Genomic DNA, 21,621 nt, shown 5'->3' on the forward strand with positions numbered 1-21,621 from the left:
AAGCCTTAGCGCCGGCAAGGCCGCCGGAAATGGCTTTGCCCTTCTCTTACCGCGAAGACTTTCGGGGTATTCCGCCTCCACTCTTTCCCGGATAGAGCGCTAGGCTTGCCGGGCCTTGTAGTCTCAGGCTCCACAGCCGGCGGGACTGGGCCGCACTCCGGGCGGAGTCAGCGAGTGCAGGATGTGAGCTCACAGCCCGGGACTGCTTGTGGGCAGGCGGCCGCAGGCTAGAGGCGGCTCGGAGTCTACTGGTCCCCCAGCTAAGAGGAGAGGCGCCCCCGGGGACGGTGAGAGCCGGGCCCGCCGATGCCCTCGGGGAAGGGATGGACTGCCCCTGCTGGAGCAAAGCGAGCCTGGCCGGGTCCTGGGGAAAAGGCGTGGGGCGGCGTAGGGGAGATGGAGAGCTCCGATCTCTCACGGAGGGTGGGCGTGAGAACCGGTGTGGGTTTCCCGGTAGTGAGAAGTGGCCCGAGCTAGGGAAGAGCCCACACCGACCACATTTCCCAGGACTTTTTGGGTGACGCTTAACCTTTACACTTAGGGTTTATGCTAGATCCGCCCACTCTAGCCCTCAGCTTTCCCCACGCCGTCCTCCGTGTCTGGCGGATTTCTGGGTCCTTCTTCCTTTTAGACCCCACCTCTTTCCACTGCCGCGGCTGTTTACCCTTTGTTCTGCTTGGGTTTCCATTAGCTTCACTGAGTGAGCCACGGATCCGCCCCTAGCCCCAGGCATCCCCAATATCCACTCCCGAAGTGTGGAAGGAAGAGCACTGTGGCTATCAGTGGAAACTTCATTCTTACTGGAATTACCTTCTGGGGCGTCACCGGCCACAGGATTCCTGGAACCCATTGGTCTGGGCGGAATCTGATTGACGTCATCCAGGGGCTCAAAGCAATTGCTCTGCAGGAAAGGAATAGATTAGCTCTGAATCCGTCGACCTCTCTTGGCAGGCCTATCCTTTGTGTTCCTTTGCTTTGGCAGAACATGTATGTGTGTTTTCTCTGATACTGGGAAAACTGGGGCTAGACGCAGAATACACAGGGAACTTGCTAATACGTGTTAGGGAGGCGGATTTATTCCTTTGAGGTAGGCGTAAAAAGGGAAAGTGATCTCATATCATTCTGGTGTTTCTTAGTCATTGGCAGCCTCCTGGTGAGGGCTCACCTCCTATACCCAATCCCTGTGGCAAGTGAAAGGGTCTCCCAGACAAGCCGCCAAAGTAATTCACTGCTTCACACATTACCCACTCTGGCTGTCCACTTCCTTGGACATTTTTCCTAGGGACTTACCTAAATCTTTTCAGGGACAATTTCAATCTAACAAAATGACATATGTTAAATACTTAAAATGTGCATGGCACTGTACTAAGCACGGTTAGGGGACACAGCAGTAAACGGGAAACCAGCGTCCTGCTTCTGGGTTGCACTTACAAGAGATGAGCGACTCTAAACTCCCGCATGTGATGAGCAGTCAGTGAAATCATTCCACTTTTTTTCTGTCTCCATTATCACCAGTGTGGTCCGGGCCGCCATCATCTCTTCTTGCCTAGATTACTGCTTCCTCTGGTCTTCCCACTTTCTCTCTTGCACCTTTACAATTCATTCTCTACCCAGCAGCAAGTTATCTTTTCAAAATATGCTACAAGCAAGTCAGATCATATCACTCCCTTGCTTGCAGTCCTCCGATTGATTCATAAACTATATTGCAATTAGTATAAAATCCAAACTTTGAAATCATCTAGCCTTCCCTGACTTGATCCCAAACCAACTTTTCCCTACTTTTTGCATCAGCCGTTATGACCTTATTTCTGATCCTAAAACTTGTTTCTTGTTGTTGTTGTTGAGATGAGATTTCCTTATGTCACCCAGGCTGACCTGCCCAGGCTCAAGCAATCATCCCACTTCAGCCTCCTCAGCAGCTGGGACCACAGGCATGAGCCACCATGTTTGGCTAGTTTTCTTATTTGTAGAGACAAAGTCTCACTATGTTGCCCAGACTGGTCTTAAACTCCTGGGCTCAAGCAGTCCACCTGCTTTGGCCTCCCACAGTGCTGTAATTACAGGTGTGAGCCACCACACCCAGCCCCTAAAACTTATTTCTAACAGGAACTTTGTACTTACTCTTCTGCCTGTCTAGAATGTTCTCTTCAAACCTCAGATGAAATGTCACCTTCCCAAAGATGCTTTTCCTGTCCCTCTGTCTGAATTAGTGCCTCTCCCTAATCACTCTCTTATCACTGTTTTATTATCTTTATTGCATTCATCACTTTCTGGAATTATCTACTTATTTATTCAGGTCCTTATTTATAATCTCGCTCCTTCCACTAAAATGTAAGTTCCATGTGGACATGACTTTCTATATTTGTTCTCTCCTGAGTACCCAGTGCCTGGCATGTAGGAGTACAACAAATGCTAACTCTCTTTTTAAAAATTCCTGTTAATATTATGATGCCTCTTTGAACTGTTTGAAGGCAAAGACAGTATCTTTTCACCGTTCCCTACTGCCTAACATAGCAGGGTACTCAATAATTTAATTGCTGAATGAGTTAAATGGGCTAATATATATATATATATATATTTTTTTTTTTTTTTGAGACGGAGTTTCACTCTTGTTACCCAGGCTGGAGTGCAATGGCACGATCTCAGCTCACCGCAACCTCCGCCTTCTGGGTTCAGGCAATTGTCCTGCCTCAGCCTCCTGAGTAGCTGGGATTACAGGCACGCGCCACCATGCCCAGCTAATTTTTTGTATTTTTGGTAGAGACGGGGTTTCACCATGTTGACCAGGATGGTCTCGATCTCTTGACCTCGTGATCCACCCGCCTCAGCCTCCCAAAGTGCTGGGATTACAGGCGTGAGCCACCGCACCCGGCTGGGCTAATATATATTAAATGCCAAGAATGGTACCCAGCACATAATAAGCATTGCAGTGAATTTTAGATAGGTTGTTTCTCCAGCGAATGAATTTTAGTGATGATTTAGAAAGCCAAAAACATAATATAGAATCTAAATCACGAGGAGTACCTGGTTTTGCTTTCTTTCCTCCTCCCTCCTATGAACTCCTGTCAGTGTTTGCATTTCCAAATCACTTTATTATTTTAATTTTAATTTTTTTTCTAGAGATGGGGTCTTGCTATGTTGCCCAGGCTGGTCTTGACTCCTGGGCTCAAGCAGTCTCCCACCTCAGCCTACTGAGTAGCAGGGAGTACAGGCATGTGGCAGCACACAGCATACCTCATTGTTTTTAGATTTATTGTCTGATCTTTTCTAGTCCTTTCTTCTGCCATTCTTATTGGAAGGTAGGAGAGTAGGGCTGAGCTCCCTCTCAGGAAAAAGAGACAAAAATAGCCATCTATATTCTTCCCTGAAAAATGGTGACGGTTTCAGGAACTTGGGACAAGGCTGGTGCCAAGAAAAGGGAAGGTCAGAAAGCCCCAGCTGAAGCCCAGGTAACCTGCGCCAAGAACACTGGCCAGCGCCCTCCACCCTGGCTCACTCCATTCTCTCCTGAAGCTGCTTTTACTTTCCTTCCTGAAGCCAGACTCTCGGTGGTGCTCAAAATAAACATTGGCGCAGACTGCTCCTGAGGCTGGAATCTTTAGAAAGGAAGTGCATCCTGTCCCTGTGGCTCCTGGGAAACTCCTAGGCTGGCCGGATTCCCAGTAGGCTTGGCTGAAAGTCTGGGATCCTGGGAACCTTGACAAGAGGGTCACCGGAATCGGACTGGTAGATCCCTAAGGTGTTCTGTTCCTCTGGCCCTCTCTGACTGGTTCCATGGGTTTGCTTGTCTTCCTTGCTGCCCTGAGTGGAGCTGAGTCTCAGGGAGGCTGGTGAGGTGACCAGGGCAGGGATCTGGGAGACTGCTCCCAGCCCCAGTTCCTGGTGTAGTAAAAATGGCAGGGAGACCAGATGCGGTGACTCACAGTTATAATCCCAGCACTTTGGGACACTGACGTGGGCAGATCGCTTGCGTGTAAGAGTTCAAGACCAGCCTGGGCAACATGGTAAAACCCTGTCTCTACTAAAAAAAAAAAAAAAAAAATTAGCTGGGCATAGTGGCGGGCACCTGTGGTCCCAACTACTCAGGAGGCTGAGGTGGGAGGATCACCTGAGCCCGGGAGGCAGAGGCTGCAGTGATCCAAGATGGCACCACTGCACTCCAGCCTGGGTGACAGAGTGAGATCCTGTCTCTAAGAAAAAAAAAAAGAAAACAAAATGGCAGGGACTCAGTCTCTGCCAGCGAGTGGTGCTTGGGCTTGTCAAGGAGAGAATGATACGGTCATGTTTCTGCTTTTGTCCGCTCCTGGTCTGAGGTCTCTCTCAGCTGACTCGTGTCCTCTCTCCCATCTCCCATGTACAGCACAGAGAGTATGAGGCTGTGGCCTCCACTGGCCACTCACTTGTGACCCTTTCCACCACGGCGGAGCCTTCCAAGCCTACCTCCTGCCGTGTGGTGATCTACCTGCAGCGGGAGATGTCGGGGGACACCTGCCTGTGCCCGGCCTCGGGGGCCAAGCCCAAGCTCAGCGGCTTCAAGGGCGGAGGGCTGGGCAACAAGTACGTCCAGCTGAACGTGGGCGGCTCCCTGTACTACACCACCGTGCGGGCCCTGACCCGGCACGACACCATGCTCAAGGCCATGTTCAGCGGGCGCATGGAGGTGCTGACGGACAAGGAAGGTGAGACGTCGGGGCTTGCTGTGCAGGGTGGGGAGGGCAGGAGAGGTTCCCAGGGAAATGACCAGATCTAGAATTCAGGGTCACTTTTCCTCTTCACCTTGTGGAGGGCGGAGTCCCTAGTTGAGCTTCAGAATTCTGTGAAGTTCTGCGTGGAGTGCTATATGTTTATGCATTTTTCAGGAAGAAGAGCCATCCTTTTAAAATATTCAAATAGGACAAGATTCTCATAGGAGCCATCACCTTAAGACTGGGCAGCGGGCAGAAGCTGGCAGCGGCGGGTGGCTTCTGTGTTGGACTGGCCCTGGCGCCCTAAGCCTAGGCCCCAGTAGCCTCCACAGCCTGGAGGGCTGACTCTCCCATGGGGTGTGCCAGTTCTGGGTTTCAGGGAGGAAGGGTGAAGGGCAGCCGTGGGCCCGAGTGCTAGAACCTCCATCCCCACCTCCGTCACCCTGCGCGAGAGCTCTGTGCTCATGGAGCCCCTTTCCTGCCACCTGCCATCTGCCACCAGCTCATCAGGTGGCCTTTGCCTGCCTTGGAGGTACCTGGTGGCAAACTAATCCTGTAGGGCTGTCTGCACCCCTAGGCTGGATCCTCATAGACCGATGTGGAAAGCACTTTGGCACCATTTTGAATTACCTCCGAGATGACACCATCACCCTCCCTCAGAACCGGCAAGAAATCAAGGAATTGATGGCTGAAGCAAAGTATTACCTCATCCAGGGGCTGGTGAACATGTGCCAGAGTGCCCTGCAGGTACACGGGTGGGGTGGGGTGGGGCGAGGTGGACAAGGTCAGGAGTTGCCCCTTCTTGTGGGATGGAGGTCTGTGGTTCCTGGCAGTTTGTGTGGGAGGCATGGTTGGTGAATGCAGACCTAATGAAGCAAGTGAGATGTCACCCAGGCCCACCGACCTGGTCGCCGGGTTTCACATTTGGCAGCGTGAATAGGCCCCGCTTCTGGTTTCTATGCTTTGATACCTGGATTTTTGGTTTTCTCTCTCTTTTTTTTTTTTTTAAACAGGGTTTCACTCCTGTCACCCAGGCTGGAGTGCAGTGGTGCAATCTCGGCTCACTACAACCTCCACTTCCTGGGTTCAAGCGATTCTCCTGCCTTGGCCTTCGGAGTAGCTGGGACTACAGGCACACGCCATGGCACCCAGCTAATCTTTGTATTTTTTGTAGAGATGGGGTTTCACCATGTTTCCCAGACTGGTCTCGAACTCCTGGGCTCAAGTGATCCACCTGCCTCAGCCTCCCAAAGCGCCGGGATTACAGGCATGAGCTACCACGCCTGGCCTGGATCTTAGGTTTTCTAAATGGGGGTCTATTTTCCATCTGGCAGTTTCTATTGCCAGGGGCCTCAGATCTGAGTCTGACACTTCCTCACCAAGCAGGGGGTGGCCATGGCAGAGGGGCTCCAGAGGTACCTGGCTAAGCCTGGGAAGCAGAAGATCCCAAAGAGGGTTCTCTGTTATGTGTCGCCCAGGACAAGAAGGACTCCTACCAGCCCGTGTGCAACATCCCCATCATCACATCCCTGAAGGAGGAGGAGCGACTGATCGAATCCTCCACCAAGGTACCGGGACCTGGGAGGGCTGTGGGCCGGGGAGGCCAGGCCCCTGTCCCGGCCCTCACTCTGTCCTCCTTCACAGCCCGTGGTGAAGCTGCTATACAACAGAAGCAACAACAAGTATTCCTACACCAGGTAGGGTGGCTCAGACAGCTGAGCAGTCGGAGCAGACGCCGGGCAACAGACCCAAGGGAAGCTGCCTGCACTCCCAGCATGGTCGGCGTGGGTCTGGGCCGGGTGTTAGAACTGGTTATGCTAAGTGGGGGAAGAACAGAAAGTAGAAAGGAAATTGGGACAGAGGCCTTTGGAACTCGGCAGGGTGCCCTGGCTGGGATATAAATGATTGAAGGTGAAATGCGCCCTCAGCATGCATCACGAAGGCAGCATGGTAGGTGTTTTCACACGTGTTATCTTACTGGGTGGCAGAGATGCTAGGAGGCCTGTGAGCTGGGAGTCCCCCTGAGCCAGCCTGTGTAGTTCACACTGAGCTGATTCCCTCCCCACACCCTCCAGTCCATGTCCTCTCCATAGGCCACAGTTAGGTAGATGCAGGGGGCTGCAGGTTCAGAGTCCCAAACCCTCCATATGACTCCCTGTGGTCAGGCACATTGCCACTGTCACCCCCACAGTAAGGGAAGGAACACCTCCCACTGAAATAGCAGTGTCGCCTCCTTCCTTCCAGGCTTAGTGAGGGGAAACCTCCCTCAGTTGTCCCTGCTTTGACTTAAAACCAACTCAGTTCCTTTTCCTCGAAGGCCCCCCAACCCAGAGAGTGCCCCGTGGCCCTTGCTGTCCTGGCCCCCTGGTGTCTTGCCTTCGTTTCAGCAGGACAGCACAGGGAAGGGAGGGAGGGGAGGGCCCCACTTGCCCTAGCACCTTCCCTTGGGCTGCAGCCTCATTCCCAGGCCTGCTGGCCCTCACGGGTTTTTCAGCAACTCTGACGACCACCTGCTGAAAAACATCGAGCTGTTTGACAAGCTCTCCCTGCGCTTCAACGGCCGCGTGCTCTTCATCAAGGACGTTATTGGCGATGAGATCTGTTGCTGGTCCTTCTATGGCCAGGGCCGTAAGCTGGCAGAGGTGTGCTGCACCTCCATCGTGTATGCCACAGAGAAGAAGCAGACCAAGGTGCGGGGCTTCCCCCTGCATGGGTGGGGGAGGGGAGGACACACACCCGCTATGGGGGGCATGGTCGGGGTGTGACCAGCAAAGGGCAAAAGGGGCACACACTTGGCTCTTCTTTCCAAACACAACGCGCTGGGCAAGGACAAATCCAGAACAAAGGGTGTGGGGGATGGACAGGAACCACTTTGTTCCTGAGAGCTCAGGGCAGGAGCCGCTGGCTAGCAGGGAACAGCCTGGTACAGTGGGAAGGACTGGGTCTTTGAAGTTGGCCCACTTGCCAGTTTTCTGACTTTGGATAAGCCACTTAAGTCACCTGGGCCTCCAGTTCCTCATTTGCAGACATGGGGATGACAGTATGAATTGAACGAGATATGAAAAGGATACAACTCTTGAGAGCAGCAGTGTGGTGTAGAAATAGCTTGGGCTTTTGTGTTAGAATGCTGTTCAGATCTCCTGTCTGAGCCAGGGACAGAGGTGGGCACATCACTTGAGCCCAGGAGTTCAAGACCACCCTGGGTAACATGGTGAAACCCTGTCTCTACAAAAAATACAAAAATTAGCTGGGCATCATGGCATACACCTGTAGTTCCAGCTACTCAGGAGGCTGCAGTGGGAAGATCCCTTGAGCCCAGGAGTTTGAGGCCAGCCTAAGCAAATAGCAAGACTCCATCTCCAAACACTCTTAATAATAAAATGAAATCTCCTCACTGGCCCCATTAGCTGGGGGTTTTTGGCTAATCAACTTACTGCCAGGTACACATGAGGCATTTGATAGGTGACAGTTATCAGAAACTCAGCTGGCCTCTCTCCCCCAGCCTACAGTCAGTTACCCCAGAGAGTAGCTGCCTCCTGTGAGTGCATGTCCTGAGATGATCTGCTGGGGTGAATAGCAGATCATCCAGGAAGGGCCATATGGGTGTGAAGAGCTCAAAGTAGCCAGACTTGCCACACACCTTGCTGACCCCTAAATTACTCAGGTGCCTCCAGCTGGGAGGTCTGCAGAGGGCTTGGGGAAGGGCAGCTTACAGGGGGCCCTGCTTCCTCTCGCAGTTTTTGGTGTAGGGGTAGGAGGGAGGGCAACAGCATGGGTGGCTCCTGAGCCTGTCAGTGGCGTAAGGGTTCAGGCAGGTCTCTGGTGGCTGGTGAGGCTGCAGCGGAAGTGGCAGCAGCACCTGGCATCTTCCTAAGTGTGGTCTCTTTCATGAACCTTGTGACCCCTCACAACACACCTGCAAGACATGCAGGGCTAGAGCCACTCTCCCCATGTGACAGATGAGAGAACAGAAGCTGAGTCCAACACAGCAGGTCAGGCAAGAATTCAGGTGCTTGACTGCCTTCCCTTTCTCTTTCCTCTGGGCAGGTCATGGCAGCGACACACTGGGTCGGGCAGGCAGAGAAAGGCAGCGAAACCACTCAGCAGAGCAGCTGCTCTCTATGTGCCTCTGTTTGGTGGTTTGCTGTGTGCCAGGCTTCTGCTGAGCAGTCATATCTTTCCCATAACATTGACAGCAACTCTAAGGGGTTGAATTGAACCATCCTTTACATATGGGAGCTGCAGCCCAGAAGGGTTCAGCCCGAGGCCCCACAGCTAGCAAGTGGTGGAGCTGTGTTTAGATATAGGCCTGGCCTGCCCTCTATGCCCGCCAGTCCCTTGACCTCGGGCTGGGGCAAAGGTGTGGAGGGTGTTGGTCTTCCCTGTCCTCATGTCTGTAGAGCACATCCCCTCACCCCGCCTTCGGAGGGAGGCCAGCTCTCCCTGGAGACGGACCACCACCTGTCTTATGAGAGGTAGCAGAGGCCTTATGGAGCCTCAGGGCCAGTAGCTCTGACACGCGGCTCCCTCTTGAAGATGAAACCTTGCTCTGTCTTCTTCCTCCCTCACCCCAGGTGGAATTCCCAGAGGCCCGAATCTATGAGGAGACACTCAACGTCCTACTCTATGAGACTCCCCGCGTCCCTGACAACTCCTTGTTGGAGGCCACAAGCCGTAGCCGCAGCCAGGCTTCCCCCAGTGAAGACGAGGAGACCTTTGAACTGCGGGACCGTGTCCGCCGCATCCACGTCAAGCGCTACAGCACTTACGATGACCGGCAGCTCGGCCACCAGTCTACCCATCGCGACTGACCAGACCGTCAGGGAGTCAGAGCACAGGAAGCCCTATCTCCCGTCCTGTGGAATCCCACCCCATTGGCCACCCCATGCTGCTGCTGGCTGGGTCTCTGCTCCAGCACCCAGAGGCATGACAGGCCCTGCTCGGAGGTCAGAGGGTCTGGAGAGGGGAGGGACCACATTCCTCTGCCCTGCCCCTGAGCATTTCTGGATGACTGAGTCCTGTCCTGTCTGCTCACCATCACCCTTCCTGCCTGACAGGGAGCTGCTTCTGCTCTGGGGTGAATGGACAGACCCACCTCCTGCTGAGAACCTTCCCCTGGGCCCTCTGCAGAAGGACTGCTGCCCTTTAGCCCTCAGCTGAGGCCCACAGAGAATGGGTTCATTCTGGGGGTAGGTGGCTCCTGGTGCTGTGGGGGCCCAGTTTCATAACAGAAGGTGGCATGTCTTTTTTCCTAAGGTGTTTGAGCACAGGCTTGATAAGTTTGGTTTTTTATACATAATCTAGGAAATTAATAGTTCTAAGTCTAATAATGAGGAAACTGGGCATTTCTTTTGCCCTCCAGGGTGCCAAGACCCTGTATATGACAGAACCCATGGCCCTTCTCCATGCCTGTGGGATCTGTTTCTTTAAAGCACTTTGTACTGTTTTTCAGGAGGTTGATATTCTCCCTGACCCACATCTTTCTACCCTAATCCCCACTTCCCTGCAGAATCAATCTGAGGGAGGGGATAAAGAGGAAGCAATAAAAAAAATCCAAAAGAGCAGCTCTGGCTTTGCCAGCCTGGCTAGCACCTCAGAGTGCACCAAGGAGGGAAGGATGGCTAAGCTGGGACCTGTGGTCCTAACAGGGTGCCTGTGCGAAAAGACATTTCCCACCCCCCAATCTGAGAGTCACATCACTGACCCCTAGGTCTAGCATGGCTGCTCTTTGTGATTCACTTGTGTGCCCTTGGCTTCCAGCCGTGCTGTCCTCACATACGGTAAAGCCAAAGAGCTGTCACAGGGGCCAGAAACACAAGCCACGGCAGGAAGACAATGGAGCCTGTGGGCACTGCAAGGTGTTGGTTGGCACACCCATCAGCCGAGGACAGCAATCTCAGAGCCCGGTGCTCCCAGCAGCCCCTGCACAGAGGTGGCACATGCTTGGCCACCCATCTACTCCCTGCCCGCACTATCCATGCTCTTGGCTTGTCCTGGCTGGGGAGGTGGTTCTGCCCAGTGGTGTCTCTGAACGCAGGATGAGAGACAAGAGCAACTGAAGCACCTTGAAGGCCTTCACTCCTTGTTGGGTAACTCAGCCATGGAGATGCCAAGCACTAGCCAGGGGGGTGAGTTCCTCTTTAGGGCTTTGGTTTTCATTCCTTTTTGTTTGGCATGACCAAACAAGAATTCAGCTTATCTGAATTCTTTTCCAAAGGAATGCTGTCAGGGAGGGCGCTGTTCTGCCAGCCTAACAAAGCAACATAGCTACGTACAGTACCCACTTTCCACTCTGGAGAGAACACAGGTTATCAAGTTCATCCCTCTTGACTACTCTTATGATAGCTGATGCCACACGCCAGACCCAGGGTTAGACATTCATAAGGACCTGAAGTGATATGATGGCGGGACAGGGGCAATGGGACTTTCTCATCAGGCATTTTATGTTAGTCACAGTCTTGAATGTATAAATAGCATTAAGACTCTCAGGTCAGGTACCTTGGTGATGAGCTACTCGTTCTTCTTGCCCTCATTGAGGTAACAAGATAAAGACAAATCCATTTATTTGGCCAAATTCAGTCTTTGGCTTTGTGGCTTTCCCACAGAGACTGGAATGCCTCAGCCTGAGACCACTGGCCTATTTTCTCAGCTGCCCTGTTGAGATTCTTTAATACTCAAATTCCCAGCACCCCACTGAGGTATTTTGATGCTTGCCTTTGACCTCCCCATCCCCTTTAGTCCCTGCTTACTGCTTTGACATTCACATCCTCAATGTCTGGATCTTTCTTGCCAAGAAAGCACAGTAGCCTGGGAGAGGGCATTTATCTTCTCTGGCTGAAAATATCTCCTTAAGGAAAATACTAACATTGAACTCACTGACGTGATTTTAGCTTCTTTAATCAGACTTTGTGGCTTAAAAGTTTGGGGGTTTTCTTTGAAAGTTTACAGCTCCATTAAGAAAGCAACTCTTGGCTGTGTGCATTTTTCAACTCTTAGCAGCTCAAGGGTAAGTAAGTAAACAAAAAAGTATGGATTAAGGTCAAACTTTCTTGTCAGTTTCTGAGAAACCTGGCAGCCTGCTGTTAACAACACAGACCAGTACTGGGTTTTATTGAATTTGGTGCAGGTTATGGGCAGGAGAGAATTTTTCCTTTACCACATAACTGTAATACTTGGTTGCTCAGCATAAGCGATGGAAGCAAACACTAATTTCTAATAAAATTATGTTACACTTAATGGTACAGAGCCATGTTTACAGTGAGCAGGGCTTGACCAGCTCACAGCCATGGGCTGAGTTTATCACCTGACCTTGTGTTCTAGCTAGGTCATAAGCGCGACCATACTGTTGCCCTGCAACCCCAGCTCCCCCTAGAGGAGGACTAAGGACAACACTAACAAGGGCTGGAACTGTGATTTAATATTAAGTTAAGAAAACGACCTCTAACAATCCCTGCAGTGGCGGAGAAGAAATCATAAGAATTGGGGCAAGATGCAGCACGATTTGTCTCTGGCTCTTGAACATCTGAGAGAGGCTCAGGAAGTAGCTTTGCTTAGTCATCATCCATATCTAAAGCTGCTCCTGGAGCCACATTCCTGCCTTTGTGGTCTGGATACTTTGCAGAGTCATACTCAGGGCTGGCACACCCCTTGCTCCAGGAAACCTGACTGGCTTGCCTCACTCCTCTCCTAGGCCCAGCGAGGCCAGAGATGATAATGGTTGGTCAGTGCTAAGAGCCAGGCCACTCCAACCCTGACACTGGCTTCCCTCTCTGCATTTGGCAGAAGGTAAAGTGAATAAGAGTCCATTCCAATGCTCCACCCCTGCAACTAGCTGAGAGGCACAGTGACCCTGGGAGATGTCCAGCCAGCCTCCAGGCTGAGGCTGACAGAGAAATAGGCACATGCCCTATCAGGGGGCAGCTCCCTGGAAGGGCAGCAGAGAAAGCAATCAAGGGCGCCCACTGGGTCAGAAGGGGAGCCTGAGACTCCAGGAGCAGAAATGGCGAAGGTGATCAAGCGTGCACTGGTTTACTGATCAGACCTCAACAGGCCAGGAAACTCCTCCAGGCCTGTGGCAGCTGAACACAGTTCCTTGGTGGAGAGGTTTACTGGAACATGGTTTAGACCATGAGGAGGCTTATGAGGAGTCCAGCCTTGGAGGAGTCCCACATGGGTCTTCTGAAGAAAAGTTATACCACCCCTCCCCACAAAAAAAACCCCACAATCAAATTAAGAGACCCACTGTGGCCTGTGATGGGGAGGGAGAAGAGTTCTGCAGCAATTGTGGGATGAGAGTTGTTCTTCCTGGTGACCAAGTCTGGGCACTTGGGGCCTCAGCTGGCCTACCAGTGAAGGCCTGAGGGTGGCGTCTTCTCATCTTTATTGCTTTCCAGAGAGAAGGGAGGGATCCGAACATCAAAGTGGGAGCCATCAGGTCTTTCGAAGCGGAATGTGCCCCTGCAGGTCAGAGAGAAGTTGGTTTAGAGGGAACCAGAGCTGAGGCCCTCCTAAGGATCTGGATGGCCCTAGGCCCTCAGCTGCCAGCCACAGAGGATGTGTGAGCCTGAGCTCTCTTCTATCCAGCTCATGACAAGATGACTGGTCCAGAGACCCAAGAGCCCCTCATGGTTATCCATGAAAAGAAAAATGCAGCTGTGATGGCTCACGCTTATAATCCCAGCACTTTGTGAGGCCAAGGCGAGCAGATCATCTGAGGTTGGGAGTTTGAGACCACCTTGGCCAACATGGAGAAACCCCGTCTTTACTAAAAATACAAAATTAGCCAGGTTTGGTAGCACATGCCTATAATCCCAGCTACTTGGGAAGCTGAGGCAAGAGAATCGCTTGAACCCAGGAAGCAGAGGTTGTGGTGAGCAGAGATTGCGCCATTGCACTCCAGCCTGGGCAACAAGAGTGAAACTGTCTCAAAAAATAGAGAAAAACACAGCTGTCCAGATTCTGGCCTTTACGTACACACTGCATAAACTACCCAATTGCATTTTCAGGTTAAGGAGTGAAACAGCAAGGAAAATCTCAACTATATGAGCAACTCTGCTGCAGCATCAAATCACCAGACCTCTTTGGCCTAAGTCCTCAGTCCACCAATTATAAGGAACTGAGAAACAGGCAGTAATAGAAAATCAGACAAGTCTCCCACAACAATAAATAGCAGATAAGGCTCCCTCTAAGAATGTCACTTGGCTTAGAGTTAATGGCAAGCTCTAAGCTCTTACTTTTCTAACCTACAGCTTCTGTCTGTGGAGCTGGGTGCCCCTGCTGCTGCACACTCACTCACCACATGTGCCCACTAGAAGCCTGCAGCGAGACGTGGCTGCTATACTGGAACGCGGGCTGCTCCTTGGATAACACCGGTTCCTGAAAGGGTTTAGGCAAAATGGGTCAGGCCAAGCCCCAGGGACATGTTTCCTGCACCCCAGGGTCACGTGCTGACTGCCAGTTCATCAAGATTGGATGTCCCCCATCCAGCCAGCACCAAAGCAGGCACTCCCACTGCATGGTACACTTCCTGCCAATACCTCCTCCTACAGCATGGTCATTTGGCCTGGGCCTTTCATCCTGGCTCTGGGAAAGATAACCTCAGACTGAATGTCTGAGGGTGCTGTGCAAAGATTCTGGGCAAAGGACCTCCTCTACAGCCTGGAGAACACAGTAAGACCCCATCTCCACCAAAAAAAAGTTTTTTTTAATTAACCAGGCATATCTGCTACTCAAGAAACTGAGGTGGAGGATTGCTTGAGCCCAGGAAAGTAAGCTATGGTTGCACCACCGCACTCCAGCCTGGATGACAGAGCAAGACCCTGTCTCTAAAAACAAAGAACCTACTGTAGAGATACTCCCTCCAGTGACCATTCACATGTGCTAAGTGACAAGTACCATGGCAGGTACTCTGCAAACCTCTGCTGCCTTAATTCTCCTGGTGATCATAAGATAATTGGTGTGATGCACATTTTAGCAGTAAGGAACTAAGATTTTGGTTAAATAACTTGTCCAAAGTTATGCAGTGAATATATAACTCAGCTGGAATTTGAAGTGACTGGCTAAATCCAAAGCCCTGTTCTTACTCCCTTTGCCACCTGCCTCCCCAGTCCCTGCTGACTTGGATAAATGCCTGTTGAATGTGGCCCCTGACACCAGTACTACTTGTGACTTTATTTCTCAGGAGACAGGACTGAGTAGGCAGGGACTATAAAGTCAGATCTTTTCAAGGACCAGCAGAGGAAGTAAACATGTGAACAGGCAAAGAGGAAAGACCACAGGGAATGGTGGGGGTGCGTGCCCCACCTGACAACATTCGAATTTTGTTTTTTAAAAGACACTATACCAGTTCTAAAAGCTACACAAGTTTTGACTTCAGACTCATTTGGGTTTAAATCTAGGCCCTGCCAGTGCTAGCTATGGGACCATGGGCTAGTTATTTAACTTCTCAGTCTCACTCTCTTCATCTATGAAATGGGTTTTAAGTAAACCTATCTCATGGAGTTGTTGTTAAGATTTTTAATCCAAAACAATGCAATGTATTCACAAAGTGAGCCTCTGTCTCTAACCACAAAGGAGAAGGAAGCCACACAGAAAACTGGACCAGGGATGCTCACCCTGCCCACTACCCCTCGACCTCGCACTGTCTCCAAGGTGCCGGAGAGACTGAATATCCTCCAGTGCCGCTCCCGGAGCTGTACCACGTCACTGTCAAGGTTCTCCAAACGGATACAGTAGCGCCACTAAGGGGATATGGGACAGAGTTTAAAGAATAAACTTTGGGTAACCCTCCCAGAATTCTGTGCAGAGCAAAAGTCAACAAAGCTGACATGTGCACTGCACAAGTTCCACTCCCGCCAGGAGGTGAGCTCCCCCTCCTCCACCCTGACCCCCAGGCATACCCACAGCTCCCCTTCTCCCCGACAGAGACACTCACCCAGTACACGTGGGAATTCTGGGCTTCCTAGGGAGAAAACAAAGACAATTTAAGTCCCACAGGGCAAGACCAAGTGTGTTCTAATCAACATCTCTCCAATGTAGTTGATGTATTCCAGGAAGGTTGCAGACAGACCAAGCTGCGAGTATCTGTGGGATAAATATGATAGCTGGACCATGGCCTGTAAGCCCACAGGGAGGCAGCATTCCCTGTTCCTGGCCTCCCTCCTTCTCATCCCTTCAAGATCACCAACAGAGCTGGATGCCAACAGAAATCAGCTACAGGACTCTTACCTTTTTCACTGCCCTCCTGGCCAGCCCTGCCTCCTATCACTGCTGCCTTGGGCCCCTATCCTCCTACTGTCTCCCATTACTGTCCCTTACTATAATACTTTAAGGTAGCCACCTCCACTACTATGAGGTCCTGGAAGACAGGAACAGTGTTTCATTTACATTTGTATCCAAGCATGCACTGATTATACACACTTTTCTGACCGAAGCTTCTGTCTGTGGAGTTGGGAGGCCCCTACTGCTGCAGATGCTTACCGCCAGGCAATATGTAAGTGTGTATAATGTGCAAAAAGTGTGATGCCTACACTGATTTATATTATGTGTATATTCTTCATAAACATGGCTCCCTTTGAGCAAGAGGGAAGAGACAGGATAAAGGACTCCTTCCTGGGACCTATGGGTTTCCCTGCCTGCTCTAGGTCTTGGTGTCAGCCATTGTCAAAAGGCTACTCAACCCCACTCAACACATGCCACCACTTTGGAGCAGAACCACAGGAATATAGTTTATATTTAGACTACCCTCCCCCAGCAGTCACCTTGAAGACACCATACAGAACCTGGAGGCCCAGGTCAAAGCTTAGGCCTCCAAGAAGCCTTCCCTGACCTCCCTTCCACTTAGCACAATGTACAGGGATATGTTTTATAAATATAAACAAGGAACATGGATTATATTTAGACTCCCCTCCCCCAGCAGTCACCTTGAGGACACCAAACACCTTGAGGCCTACCACTGCTAGAAGGGGTCCAGGCTGGCCACATACCCTCATGCCCATGTAGAAGGGGATGACAGTAACACGTATGTTCTCAGTTGTTTCCCGGTGAACATCGGAGAGCTCCAGCCACGGGTGATTCTTCTCTTGCCAGGCCCTTAATGTCTCCCGAGCCACAAAAGGGGGTGCTGGGGCAAGATACAACTGGTTAGTCCAGGCTAACAGTCCAGTGCGATTGCTCCTCCTAGAAAACCCTTCCTAGTGGAGGCCCAGGCAAACAGGATGCTCATACATGAAGCAAAAATACAGGCTGGAAGAAGGTACAGGACTGCTACTAAGAACAAGCCCTGAGAAGCTAGTGTAATAATATGGGAAGATAATTGGACTGGGAGTTAAGAGCCCTGGTTTTCAGCCCTCACTCTGCTACTAGCAACCCTGAATCACTTGTCATCATCCCTGAGCCTCAGTTTCCATATCTGTAAGGAGATAACAACCATCTGTCAGGTATGACACTTATGAGGTGTAACTGTCTAATAAGAGGTTGAAAAAAGTGTGGAAATAGAGCTTTGGAATTTTTTTTTTTTCCGAGACGGAGTCTCACTCTGTTGCCCCGGCTGGAGTGCAATGGCACGATCTCTGTTCACTGCAACCTCTGCCTCCCAGGTTCAAGTGATTCTCCTGCCTCAGTCTCCCAGGTAGATGGGATTACAGACGCCCGTCACCATGCCCAGCTAAGTTTTATATTTTTAGTAGAGACAGGGTTTCACCAGGTTGGCCAGGTTGGTCTCAAACTCCTGACCTCAGGTGATCTACCCTCCTCGGTCCCCCATAGTGCTGGGATTACAGGTGTGAGCCACCGCACCAGGCCCTGGAATTATTTCTATGATATTCTTTGATGAAAAGGCCCTCCCATTCCACCTCCCCTTCTTGAAAGAGATTACCTTTTGTTTGGTCGTACAGAAGAAATCTTTCAAAGAGCTCATGTTGGATGGGAACCTGATCAGTGGAGGTGTAGGGGAGGATGTCTTCATGGCTGACATAGTCCAGGCCTGGCACAGAGATGCAAAAGACAGTGAAACTCACAAGAGAGGAGAGAAATGGGGCTGAGAAGAAACATTTCCTGGCCTTGTCCTAGTATGGGACAAGGATATGGATAACCCTGGTATCATACCTCTCAGCATCATAATCCCTCCCAGTGGATGACAGGACATCAGAAGCCTCTCCCTGAGACACACCAGACTCCTTCCTGACAGGCACCATTCAAATGCTAACTACTCACCTGGGATGGCATAGAGGGCCCGGCTGTCATCATGGTTAGCCAAGAAGGTCACAGCTTCTGTCTGAGATCTCTGAGACTAAGGCAAGAAGTGAATCAGGGCTTTGTTGGCCACTGTGCAGTCCAAGGCCTTGGGGACCAGGACTGACCTGGGCTCTGTTTGACCTCTTTCCCTCCCTTTGTCCCCATTGGAATGCAGGGCTTTTCCATGGAGAGGACCCCCAGGCCCAGCCATCTTGCTTACTTACTATATGTGGGCAGTCACGGGCATCAATCAGCACCTGATAGTAAGTGTGAGTTTTGCCTTTCACCTCCTTAGAGCCATGGCCAGCAGGGTTCTCTGCTCTGTGTGGCAGGAGAAGGAGGCCAAGATCACCCCAGGAGAAATGGAAGCTGTGCCTGACTCAGCTCTCTACCCCTCCTGACCTAAATGGGCTGGTCCCTGATCTCAAGGGGCTTTAGCACCAGCTGAACACCTACTGTGCAGCACCTCAGCCCAGCTGCTCCTCAGTTGGGGCAAACAATAGAGCATGGAAGACCATGGTGTAGAGCCATTGTCTGATGTGTGGATGCCTCTTAAAAGAAGGGGGCCATGCTGAGAAAATCAAATTGCCACCTCAGTCCCCAGGGCCCAGAGTACCCTTGTCTTCTTATATCCCAGGGGCTGTCTGTGATCATTTAATGGAGCTGAACCTTTTCTGTTTTAATGTATTCTAGGGATGATGTGAGATTGAGGGAAAGACTCCAGCTGAACATCAAGAAATCAAGAAGACTTTTCCCCCAAATGCCCTCTAGGGTACTCATAATGAAAATTAGGAGTGGCTTAGGAAAGCATTCTTGGGAAGCCTAAAAGGACTCTCTGACTATCCCTGAGCACTCAGCACTTTTATCTCCATGGGTCTTAGTGCCAGAGAGGTACTCTAGGGATGTTTCCAAGGCCCAGAAGGATGCTGTCTTTACCCCTGGTACCCCAAGTACATATGTCTGCCATCTCCTCCTGAGGATACGGTGAGGCACAACGACAGGAAAACTTACTTTTCTGGAGCTGCAGAAGCCACATCCCGGTCATACAGTCTGGCCTGCCAGGGAAACAGGACAACACCTCGGTAGCCAAAAACGCTATGAAGGAAAAGCTGGGAGGAAAGAGGGGCCTCTGTGAGTCTGCAGTCTGGCAAATCCATCCAGGTGGGACCCAGACCACAAAGCAGCACAGGTGGAGGCGACTCCAGCACAAGGTCTTGCTACCTTTTCCCTTGAAGTATGTGATCAACCAGACCAACGCTGGAACACTCTTATTTCTTCCTTACCTGGCTAACTGTACTCATCCTTTAGGTTAATGCTCAGGCCTCCAGAAAGCCTTCCCTAACCTCCCTTCCACTTATTAGCACAATGTCCAGCCACTGGCCATTTGCATATCATTAATTCTCTTCTAGACTATAAACTCCATGATGGCAGGAATCACGTCTACTTTGCTTTCTGATTTAACTCTAATACACAATGCCTTGTCCATTGTAGGCACGCAGAAAAAAAAAATGTTGAACCAACAAAAAGTCTTCCTTACCTACAATGTCCTAGAAGGGCCTAAACCTATCCCAGTGGACCCAGAACAAAGCTGATGTAGAAAAAGAACCACGCACTGAGAGTTTACCACACTGCAGTCAGTTTTATTACGGCAAAGCGTCAAAGGTTTACTTTTCTGAAAGCTTCCTCCACTGGCTTCTCACCATTCACTATGTTAGAGAAATCTTTAGCAACTTGGCCAAACCTCACTACGTCCACACCATCCTTGTCCACACTAACTTGGAAAGAGAACCCAATGACACATCAAGTGCATTCAAATCTAGGAGAACAGAAACCCCATCTATAAAAATTTGATTCTGGTCTGGCACCAAACATCAAGGTACAATGAATAGAAAACCATACCATGTAGGCCTATGACCCAATCTGACTCTTTTCAGAAGCAGAGCACTCTATGAAAATGAAAGACGACCCAGCCCAATACTCACCTGCCCAGTCTCATATTTTCCATTCTGTTTTGGCACCTCAAACACACCGACTGTCTCCAACACTTTGCCCTCTGGTCGGTTTCTGAGTAGGAAGGAAAAGAACAAGCAACGGAAAAGCTGAGAAGTTAATGGTTACCTATCCGTCAGAAAAAGCTCCTGAGGATACTGAGGGGCCAGGGTGATGACAGCAGAGAAGGGTTTAGGGTAGTGGGGCCAGCTGGAACAGGAAAAGCTTTTCTCCTCCTTGGTGAAAACCTCCCCAGTCTCCCAGTGTTAAGATGTGACTGCTCCCATATTACTGCCTTCTCTATCCACGTGGCATTCTTCATATCATGCCTTCACACTCTGCTCAAATGTACCCCTGCTCTTGTTTCTTCCCTAACCTACCCTCTTGACCTCCCATAGCACTTTAACTATCTTGCTCACTTTTTTTGGAAGGGGAACATCTTTTTTTCTTCTTTCTTACATTTTCTATATCACAAATCATCAAGTAATATCCTGCCCACTTTACTTTTCAGTTGTGTCCATGCCTTATCTTTACTGAAGACTGTCAATTCTCTGGGAGCAATGCCTGAGTCTGATTAGCCTGTACTGCCCCCTTAGAGCCTAGTGTAGAAGAGGGGCTCAAAAAATATTTGTCCTGTATTGTAATTCTATGTCCATCTCCCCCTCTAACCTGTAGCCCTTACATTGCCCTTGAAAAGCTTAATCATCTCTAGATTTCCTACTGCACCTAGCGGTCTCTCAATATCATTTTTGTTTATATTCTCGCCGGGGTCTTAAATTGCAAACAGCTATGATCTCTGGCCAATGTCAGTATCTAATATCAGCCACGAAAAACTCAGCACTGTCAGTCACCACTCTGAACAGGGTTGCTCTTTCTAGGAGCACTTCAAATAAAGGTTGTTTCTACTGTTTTTAAGGTGTGAACTTTATGCTTCCTCCCACTGATCCCTTAGCCCGTTTGATCCGCCTGTCCAATCCGCGAAGACACTTTCCACACCATCCCCATGGCCTCACACCCCTTTCCCCAAGTCACCTATAGAAAATTGATCTCCCCAGAGTCACTTGGAAACCTGCGGCCTACGAGGGTCCACACCCAAGTGTCTCATTTCCCACCTCTAGCATCTTTCTGAGGGAGACCGTGACTGAATCCGAAGGCTGAGGGTTCACGCCAAAGCCCTAGGGCTGAATTAAAAAGCCGCCCTCCGATAGCAGTGCTGGGGACCCCAGCAGGGGAAGTAGGATTCACTCGGGGAGGGTAACCTGTTCCCCCTCAGAGCCAACCCTGCACAACCAGGGCTCTGGGCCGCGTTGGCTTCCCTGCTCCTGGCACATGTCCCAGACAGCGCAGGTCGACTCCCTACTCGGGACCCTCTCCGGGATCAAACTCCAGTCCCTCTCAGCCGGTCCGGACACCTGGCCTCCGCACTGGCCGGGAACACTCTCCCTGGGCTACAAGCCCCGTACCCGAGGCCCCTGGCTCCGTCCCTCACCGGGACGAGAGGTGCCTCCGCGTCGTCGTGGTCGCCGCTGGCGAGAAGGCCCCAGTTCCAGCCGCCGCACAGAGCGGCCTCGGCCACCGGGCCCCAGTTAGCGACCGGGACCACCAGCGGCTGCCCACGGCCAGGGCCCGCCGGGCTGCACAGGCTGCCATGTCCCGCCCGAGCGCCCACCCGGCTGCTGACACAGATCCCTAACCCGCGGCGGGGCGGCGTTCC

At 51.1% G+C, this 21,621-nt stretch overlaps 2 protein-coding genes across 2 annotated transcripts; one reads left to right on the forward strand and one right to left on the reverse strand.

Annotated features, from left to right (window-relative positions):
- Positions 1 to 183: 183 nt before the first annotated feature.
- TNFAIP1 (TNF alpha induced protein 1) lies at positions 184 to 11,921 on the forward strand. Its single transcript, XM_012449390.2, has 7 exons — positions 184 to 287; positions 4,361 to 4,679; positions 5,263 to 5,432; positions 6,164 to 6,253; positions 6,330 to 6,382; positions 7,180 to 7,375; positions 9,260 to 11,921. The coding sequence occupies exons 2-7, from the start codon at positions 4,475 to 4,477 to the stop codon at positions 9,494 to 9,496; spliced, it is 951 nt and encodes a 316-aa protein (XP_012304813.1). The 5' UTR covers positions 184 to 287; positions 4,361 to 4,474; the 3' UTR covers positions 9,497 to 11,921.
- Positions 11,922 to 12,697: 776 nt separating this feature from the next.
- Positions 12,698 to 21,557, reverse strand: POLDIP2 (DNA polymerase delta interacting protein 2). The gene is made up of 11 exons (XM_012449389.3): positions 21,397 to 21,557; positions 19,901 to 19,982; positions 18,930 to 19,027; positions 18,143 to 18,239; positions 17,898 to 17,973; positions 17,560 to 17,667; positions 16,670 to 16,806; positions 15,619 to 15,645; positions 15,299 to 15,424; positions 13,981 to 14,060; positions 12,698 to 13,142 (listed from the first exon to the last, which is right to left on the reverse strand). The coding sequence occupies exons 1-11, from the start codon at positions 21,555 to 21,557 to the stop codon at positions 13,028 to 13,030; spliced, it is 1,107 nt and encodes a 368-aa protein (XP_012304812.1). The 3' UTR covers positions 12,698 to 13,027.
- Positions 21,558 to 21,621: the final 64 nt, after the last annotated feature.

The sequence above is a fragment of the Aotus nancymaae genome, unplaced genomic scaffold (genome assembly GCF_030222135.1).
Source record: "Aotus nancymaae isolate 86718 unplaced genomic scaffold, 86718_ANA_hifiasm-v0.15.2.pri h1tg000072l, whole genome shotgun sequence".
Taxonomy (NCBI): Eukaryota; Metazoa; Chordata; class Mammalia; order Primates; family Aotidae; genus Aotus; species Aotus nancymaae.

Excerpts from the sequence above, each read along its gene's own strand:
- TNFAIP1 (XM_012449390.2), top strand. The coding sequence starts at position 4,475 with ATGTCGGGGGACACCTGCCTGTGCCCGGCCTCGGGGGCCAAGCCCAAG. Across the intron at positions 4,680-5,262 it reads GGTGCTGACGGACAAGGAAG|GCTGGATCCTCATAGACCGA; the intron begins GTGAGACGTCGG and ends CTGCACCCCTAG. Across the intron at positions 5,433-6,163 it reads TGTGCCAGAGTGCCCTGCAG|GACAAGAAGGACTCCTACCA; the intron begins GTACACGGGTGG and ends TGTGTCGCCCAG.
- POLDIP2 (XM_012449389.3), bottom strand. The coding sequence starts at position 21,557 with ATGGCAGCCTGTGCAGCCCGGCGGGCCCTGGCCGTGGGCAGCCGCTGG. Across the intron at positions 17,974-18,142 it reads CCCGTGACTGCCCACATATA|TCTCAGAGATCTCAGACAGA; the intron begins GTAAGTAAGCAA and ends TTCTTGCCTTAG. Across the intron at positions 16,807-17,559 it reads TCTGTACGACCAAACAAAAG|CACCCCCTTTTGTGGCTCGG; the intron begins GTAATCTCTTTC and ends ATCTTGCCCCAG.